General features: G+C 40.5%; 1 protein-coding gene across 1 annotated transcript; it reads right to left on the reverse strand. All coding sequences in view use genetic code 11, as the record gives it.

Moving 5' to 3' along the window:
* Positions 1-843: 843 nt before the first annotated feature.
* EGR_09781 (hypothetical protein) lies at positions 844-6,318 on the reverse strand (the record flags this gene model as incomplete). Its single annotated transcript, XM_024499030.1, has 7 exons — positions 844-958; positions 2,299-2,472; positions 3,237-3,366; positions 3,623-3,690; positions 3,994-4,059; positions 4,151-4,202; positions 6,135-6,318. 7 exons carry the CDS (start codon positions 6,316-6,318, stop codon positions 844-846), a joined length of 789 nt encoding a protein of 262 aa, XP_024346540.1.
* Between the last annotated feature and the right edge of the window lie 1,807 nt (positions 6,319-8,125).

The following is an 8,125-nucleotide window of genomic DNA, read 5'->3' on the forward strand; positions in this document are numbered from 1 at the left end:
ACTATATCTTACCGTAAAAACAAGCAAGTCAAGATGCAGTAGAGCCGTTTAAGAACTACTATTGCATAGCAGAGCTACAAAAACCGCCGCATGATGTGATAAGGGAGTGGTGGGAATAGGCACACGTGATCACATCATCAGACTGAGGCAACTTCGACTGTCAGAAGGCGCGGTTTGGAATCACTGAAGTCTCGAGAGGCATATTATTGCCACCATGTACATTTACATCGAGAGTGATTCCACACCGTCTGTTCTTCATCTGATGGGGCTGGTTCTTCTGATTTAGCTGTGACTGTGCTGCACATTTATATGCTCATTAATTACACTTCATCCAACTGTTAATCAGCAAAACAGGGTGATGTCGAAATGAGGGATCACTTTTTTCGCAGGGCCAATTGAAGAAGTTCATTGACTTTGATTTCGTGAGTGAGGCTAATGTGACAGGCTAAACACCTCCTTTTACCTCGACAATTAGTTTTCACTGCATATTTAACAAAAAGGCGAATGGTTGGGTTGAATTACGCGAGACGCTTTTCTTGGTCATCAAGCTTACAGTAATCTCTGGAAGCAGTGTAAATATGCTTTCCTTCTTGGCGGTGAATAAATAAACTGGGTTTTGGACAATGTAGGCAAATTCACGGAACATGGGAGAATTTTTCTGCAAGTTCAAACATGTTTCTTTCAGCCACGTGCTACTTTGTGGTGCGGAGAGCGAGGTTATGGATCAAATTCCACATTTTTACGAATTTCATCTCCTGCTAAGCTTCACATAATTCGGCAAAGATTTTCAAATTGGCACGGAAATGAGTGTAATGGTAGACCTCTCTTTCATTTAAAATTCACTCAAACAAAACGAAGTTTGAGGTCATGAAGGCAAAACCTTGACTTTAATTCAAACGCAGCCATCTTGTCACCTGAGTTCCTCAAGATTGGGCAGAATTCCTTGACACCCAGTGCTCTGGAGAGAAGTGTGAATTAACAAAGGTGGTTTTTAAGGGAAGCTGGAATGTTTCATTGTTAGTGTTGCGATTATAATATTCATTAGATGTAATACTTTATTTATTTGTTTTTAATTTCAGTTTTCGTAACGGGGTGGCTTTAGAGATCCACCAATAGAACTTTGCCAGGAGACCTGGGCTTCCGGGTTGTGCCAATAGCCTCAAATCCTTTTCTACATCGACAACACATATTCTGTCCCAACATTTCGTCCTTTGTTTTCTTCAGAGAGGTCTCAGAGTGTTTCAAATAGTTCAGAATCAAATTAATTCATTTTATTTTAATGACAGGCCCTCATTAATGATGCTTTCTCACTCTTACTTGCGTTTTACTGCATATTTTCTTCGTAAAGGTGAAGTCCTTTCGCTTTCATGATTTTCACTACCTAACAAGTTCTACTCATATCCACAGTAAGTAGCTGTCAATTTTCTCAGTTAAGATGAGAGAGGATGGGGGAGTGAAGCAAGGAAAGATACAGTCTCCAGTGGGACCTGGTCTATCCGATCGTCAGGTGGAAATAGAGGCCAGAAGTTCCATTCTAAAAGGGCAATGATGTGCACATTTTAATTCCATGTGGATAGATGACGGACAGGAAGGAACATTTGTGAATGCACTGCCCTTATTTTTCCCCAAATTGGTTTTAGTGCTCCATTAATTTAAAAGTATGTGACAAAAGAGCATAAGATAATAGGAAATAACAGAATGTGGGCAACCGGTTCCAGCATGTCTCCCCTGATCACTTATTCAGCAAGCAAAATTAAGTCGGGACAATTATTTTACCACTATTTGTTGTCCCTACTTCAAATTTAAAGGCATTTTTAAATGCGATAATTCTTTTCAGGAGATTTAAAACAACGCATTAGTGGCTAGATTCACTGAAGCATATATAATAGGTACGGCTTTTGTCTCCCTACCTCCGCCTCCACACCTTTTAAACGAGTGGACTAGTTAGATGAAAGCATATTCTAATTGATGCTAGCAAACGGGTACAGAGGATTGCGGTTATACCGGTTAGGAGTTCGCTCTTTCTCTCTAGGTGGTAAATGGTGTCCGCTGTATTACCGCTTCTCGCCCGAAAAGTACATTCACACAAAACTGTTTACACTTAGAGATCGGTAAAGACGCGGAGCTGAAGGCTGCGCTATTGTGCCTTCGGCGGGCGGCTTGGTCTTTGGGCCATGCCAGTAGCCGCCTAGCCCTTCCGTACGTCAACAATGTTCTTCGTTCTAGCACTATGACTTTCTCCGACTTCAGACAAGAAAAGAGGCACCACAGTATCAACACCTCCCGGCACTTTCATACTCCAAAACACAAACCGTTCCTGTGAAAAAATGATGCATAATTGCAGTCTTATAAAGTTTCCGTGGATCGAATTTAAAAACTGATCCTATATATTCCACCTGATTGCTGCAAAGAGCACGACATTCTCGTGATTTGTTGAAGTGGGATTTACATTTCTGAGAGCCTCTTTTCTGACTGGACGTAGAGGTAATGAAATTTGCGAATTAGCAAAGCCTCTTTCATGCTCCGTTGAACACAAGTAGGTCCTCAAATCCGCTGCTAAGGCTTCGAGGGAAGTAGGAAGGTGGGTCATAAAAACACACTTAGAGAGAGAGGGAGAAGGAGTAAAATCATGTTCCCAGAAGATCCTCTGCAAACTTTGAAGCTGTGCTTCACCGTCAAAATTGAATAACTACATGATTACATTATGTGGGGCCCTCTGACGTAAATGGAAAGTACCGCTTTGAGGTCAAATGGGGTGTGTTGGAAATAATCCGGTGAAAGACAAGCTATAAATACAAATTTTTTAACAATGTGCCAAGTTTTGGTTCTTAAAGCCAGATCAAACGTAATACTTTCTCGTATACCGTCAACAAAAGCACAAAAGTTTTGACTCCCCCATCAATAAACTGCGTGTCTCATGTTAGATGGTGTATGAATAGAGTGTGGGGTTAACATGTGACATGGTACTTGTGTACATAGTCCAAGCAATTGACACTCAGAGATGAAACGATCTAGAGATGGCACGGTGACAATGCCATTTATGGTAGACGTGATAAATGGGCTTGCTGATGTGATTCATGTTGGCAGAACACACAACTTGAACTTAGATTGCCTGAAAAAAGGGCGTCTTTTAGGTGGAAAATGCCCAAAGCCGTTCACATGACCTGATTCTACATAGAAGAATGAAAGATCTTTTACATACAGTAATTAACCGTGGTGAAAACAGCCCCATTTACTAAAACGATAGTGCAAAGCGTAGGTAAACAATCTTGACAAGTAGAAAAGGTAATGTCTTATCTAAATCATTGTTCTTAGTTAATACATCATTTCTGTTTGTTGGTGGCTTATAAAAATAAACTGTGTGATCTTGCAAGGTAAAAAATTGACAAGCCTGTGATGGAATTCATTGGATTGTCTGCCACTCATTTCAAAGTGCCAATTCGGCCAATTGGTTTAAAGATAAAAATTGCTACCACCTAAACGGATGAAATAAAGTTGGTCTCTAGCGGTAAAATAGCTTGGCACAACACAAATAAGGTAGATTTATTATATCATCTCTCCGCCCTCCCTAGCTCTGCCCGTTTCCATTTGACTTAATGTGTTTTTTCGCCTAGAGTTCCACAAAATTGAGTTAGGTTTAGATTGAATTCAAGACAACTTTTTGTAACTACTGCATTGACCCAAGGCTTTCTAAAAACAAAAGAGATAATAATCAGCGTAATATGTATTGCCTATCAACCGAAGAGCTGGGGGCTGCAGGCTTGGTCTGGAGACAATGCCCGCCCAATAAAAGCACAGTGGCGAAGTCCCTGTGTGATTGGTTGCCAAAATGGAGAGTTAAAAGAACAGCGTCGAGGTTAGGCTTATTTATACCGCCTCACAATCATCCACCCCTAAACACGTGGTGTGTGATAAATTCAAAGAGAATGGGACCCTGTTTCGGTGCCCAGTGGGCTACGACATTGCCAAGACGTCCCTTTCTTTGGTGCTTACCTGATCTTAAAATTATCCCAAAATCGATGATTGAAACGTCTTGGCTTTCCTTTTTCTTCTTTTTCCCTAGGTAGAAATAAGGAATTGATAAGAAAATCAAGGGGAAATATTAGGTGATTTGTTTGGTGATACATGAAAACGGGATCTACTGACTTACTTTTGAAAAAGTCTATTAAGAACTGAATCACTAGAATTTGGACTTTTTTTTACTTTTTAAACAGATCAAAAATTTGTTTCGCCTTTTCGTGCTGACCGCAGGTCAGCCAGTCAGTCACTCAGTCATGGGTCACAGTGAGGTCACGGAAAAATCTACATGTCACTTTGGTTGTGACCTCGACAATGCGACCTGCTTTTACGGCGTTAGTCATCACTGTTTTCCTTCCATTGTTTACTAAACTATCGATTTCGATAACAGACCAGCTAAGGGCTCATCCTTTGTACTTTCGCCGAATGACTTGACCTACAAGGCATGTCAGTAATCATTCAGCCATTCTGTATGTCGTCAGTAAAATGTCGTCTTTCTTCTTCACAAAAGTCCCGTAGTGCTAAAATCACCTCAATTACGAATCTTTTAACAGTTGAAGGTCATCTTAATTTTCGTGAAGATTCTCATTAAAATGGAGGAATTGGCCGACAAATAGGCGACCTTAAATAAGGGATTTAATCTTTCTCGAATGCAAGGCAAAACAAATAGGTGGATAGTTCCACTCCATTAAAATGTGTTTTTAAAGAATAGACACTGAACATAAGGAGCGTCAGCAACAGCTGTATCGCCTGGAGACTTCCTCGAAGACAAAAGAAAATGTATAACTCCGACAGAATCTGCGGTGTAGGTGCACAGAACGCCTTGGGGCTACCGACAAGGCTGCTATGCGCAGGTACAATAGAGAAGTAAAAAAACGTGGTCGTTGTGATTTGAAAAATTTTGACATAATGATTTAACCACCATTGTTGGGTTCTGGGGACAAGTGATGCTTCAAAAATCTTACTTTTATTAAGTAGGAAGAGATTCTACTCCTGAAGCCAATTTCCATCTAATCCTTCATTCCAAATCAAGTTTTCTCACAATGCAAAAATTCTATTGCTCTTCATTTTGAGATGATCAAGTCTGAGAGCATGACATAAATATTTGGAGCTTATGAAGCCAGTTTTTCTCTTTTAAATGAATAGGCTTGTTAGGCGTAATTAAAAACTGTCAATTGTACATCGACCATCTACTGAACATCATGGTGCTTTGTCTTGATGCCAAACTTTCAAACTACAAGACGAGGAAATCTATGAAGGGTGGGACTTTGATATGGAGCTAGAAGTAGATCCAGCATAACTTGTAATAAGTTGGGTAGGAAGAAGCAATCGCATTATTGGGCGTGGTGGAATAATCTGCCCGCATTGTAGTTAGAGAAACAATCAGAAGGGAGAAAAGGTTGGGAGGAAATACTCAACAGGAGACGCAGCAAGAGAATTTACGTGCCATATTCCTGATTAACTCTCTATTATTGGCTATGGATCACTTGAGGGCTCCGCCAATGACCTCTGCCGAGAGACCTGGCCTCCAAACTATGCCAGTAGCTACCAAGTACCTCTGCTTGTTGGCAGTGGATTTTCTGCCGGAGTATCATATCTTCTTTTGTCTTCGGGTAAGTCTTGTGTCAATACATCTTCATCCACGTTATGGAAACCTACGATCCAAGCAGCAATTGATGAGATCAAATGGAAAACCAGCCTTGACTGCTGGTTAGAATGGAACACCAGCACGTCTTCTTTTTACTCTAAATAGGCTTCTCCTATCTGTCTTCCTCTTCCCCTTGGAGTCACAGCAGCTGCGGATATAAGTAGAGCTTGTAGGACATTAAGAATTATGAAATCAAAAAAGTAGGTTCACCCTGATAAAATAAGTAGTTTTTTTGCAAGATCCAACGTAAGATCCTTGTCTATGGGAGTCTACAACTGTAAGGAAAATACTTGAATTGATCTCTACCATACATAGCGCCGTGCAACCTCTCTGAATACGAAAGAAGACATAGTACTCGGGCAGAATATATATCGTTGACCTGCGGAGGTGCTTGAACTCTACTGGCATGACTTGGAGGTCAGGCCTCACCATGGGTGTACAATGGCGGGGCCCTCAAGTGGACCATTACCCAAACCGAGCGTTAATCGAATGATTACAGTGCTATAAATAAAGTAAGTCACAATTGCAAGGTCAATGTTTTTTCTTTCTGCCAAGGAGAAAATGTCAAGGAAACATCCTGACCTTCTCCAAAAGCCACCGCTTGTTAACTTTACAATCCGCGCTTGAGACGGTTTTTTCCAAAATGGAGACATTCCAATGCCAGAGCAAGTGCGCACGAAATCGGGGCCAAAGTTCTAACTTTCCGACTAAGGGTTGTATTTCGTTTGAGTGACTAGCGAATGGTTAACTGTTAAGTGAAGGCTGCATCTATCACTGTACTCATTTCCGCGCCGGTGTGCAAATCAGCTGTCAAATTACATGTAGCTCAACAGGGAGTACGCTTCATGTAAATATAGAATCGCTTCCATATTCCTTCGCCACTCCATTCATTAAAAGAGAAGTAATCTATGGCTGAAGGAAGATTGCTTGAACCTAGTGACAATTACTCGCCTTTTCGTGATTCTGATCACAAATATGTCAATTACATCCTCAACATGAGACGATTCTACACGATTTCGTAAATTTGACCACATCATATAATACCGCGTTTATTTGCAGACAAGGATTGCACATTTAAACCACCTTTTGGAAAATCCTCAGAATCCACATTTGTGCTTCATGTCTAAGGAAGTCGCCCTACGGTGTTCAAATTGCTCATTTATGTGCAAATGGAAACGCAGCTAAGAATATAAACAAAAAAACATTTGTCGAGGCAAAAAAAGGCATAAGCATAAAAGGGTCAGAAAAAAAGGGTCACTCGCTCGAAATCTGCGATCACCAAATCAAAGTCGCTTATTTATTTTACCTGACTCACCAATTGTGACAACATCCTTGAGAAGTGCCATTTGGTGTGAAAAAATCGCCTTAACGAACAATAAACATGCTGGAGTTAAATATGCAGCACAGCAACTGATAAATCAAATAAAAACCAACACTTTCAGGTAAAGAATTAACTGCTTGGATTCAGTAGTAGTGAGAATCTGCATGATGGAAATGATACGCTTTTCGAGACTTCAGTGATTTCAGACCTCACCTGCTAACAGCCGAAGTTGCTTCAGTCTGGCGTTATTATCAACTGTGCCTATGTCTACCTCTGTCTTCCCCAATCAAAGAACTATTTTAATAACTTCTCCCTAGAATAACCAGTCTTAAACGGCGGTATCACCTCGTGACTTGGTATACTTATACGGTGCAAACTAGACAAATGATGCCTCTATACGGAACGTCTTTGTATGGCGTGTTAATCTTAGGCCCTCCAAGGCAGGTAAAATATCCTTCAACTCCCACCAAGGTTAAGTTTTAGCTTTATACTGCTAATATGAGTGCGCACCGAAAGAAATGCAGGAAATGCAAGATATTTTGTTTATTCCAGCTTCATCTTTCACGTACCCCCTTTGACAGCTGATAGGAGGGCCACGTGAGCAAGTGAATGCGTGGGAGCTGACGAGATAATTGTGGGAGACTCCCATGTGGTGCATGTGACAGTGACAGGAGTGCAGCAGCATTTATTAAAGCCAATCTTTCACTCATTTAAATGGAGGGCCTTTCAGGTCAAATAATGGCTCTAAGCTTTAAAAAAATTGGCAAATTCATTTGGCTACAATGGTGTTTTGCTTGATAGGTTTTGGAATTCCTACCGCCATTTATAATTAGTTTTCACGCCAGATTGTTACTTGCATTCTGATGACGAATGCTAGTAGGCAATTAAGCAGAGCAAACCATATAGCCATAAATTACATGTGTTTTCACTATAATTTATCCTGTTTTCTGCGTTCAAATTCAAAGGGTAAAAGATCCCCTTGCACTTGGATTTTTTGTGTTATGTGGAAAAGGTCTTCAAGGAGGTAGAAATCCATGTGAATACTTTAAAACGACTTTTAATGGGATAGTAACTTGGCTTTTATTTTTGGATAGAGCCTATAATTTTCTACCGACATGCTGTGGTGATAAAATTAAAGC

This window comes from Echinococcus granulosus (genome assembly GCF_000524195.1).
Source record: "Echinococcus granulosus chromosome Unknown EG_S00167, whole genome shotgun sequence".
Lineage (NCBI taxonomy): Eukaryota > Metazoa > Platyhelminthes > Cestoda > Cyclophyllidea > Taeniidae > Echinococcus > Echinococcus granulosus.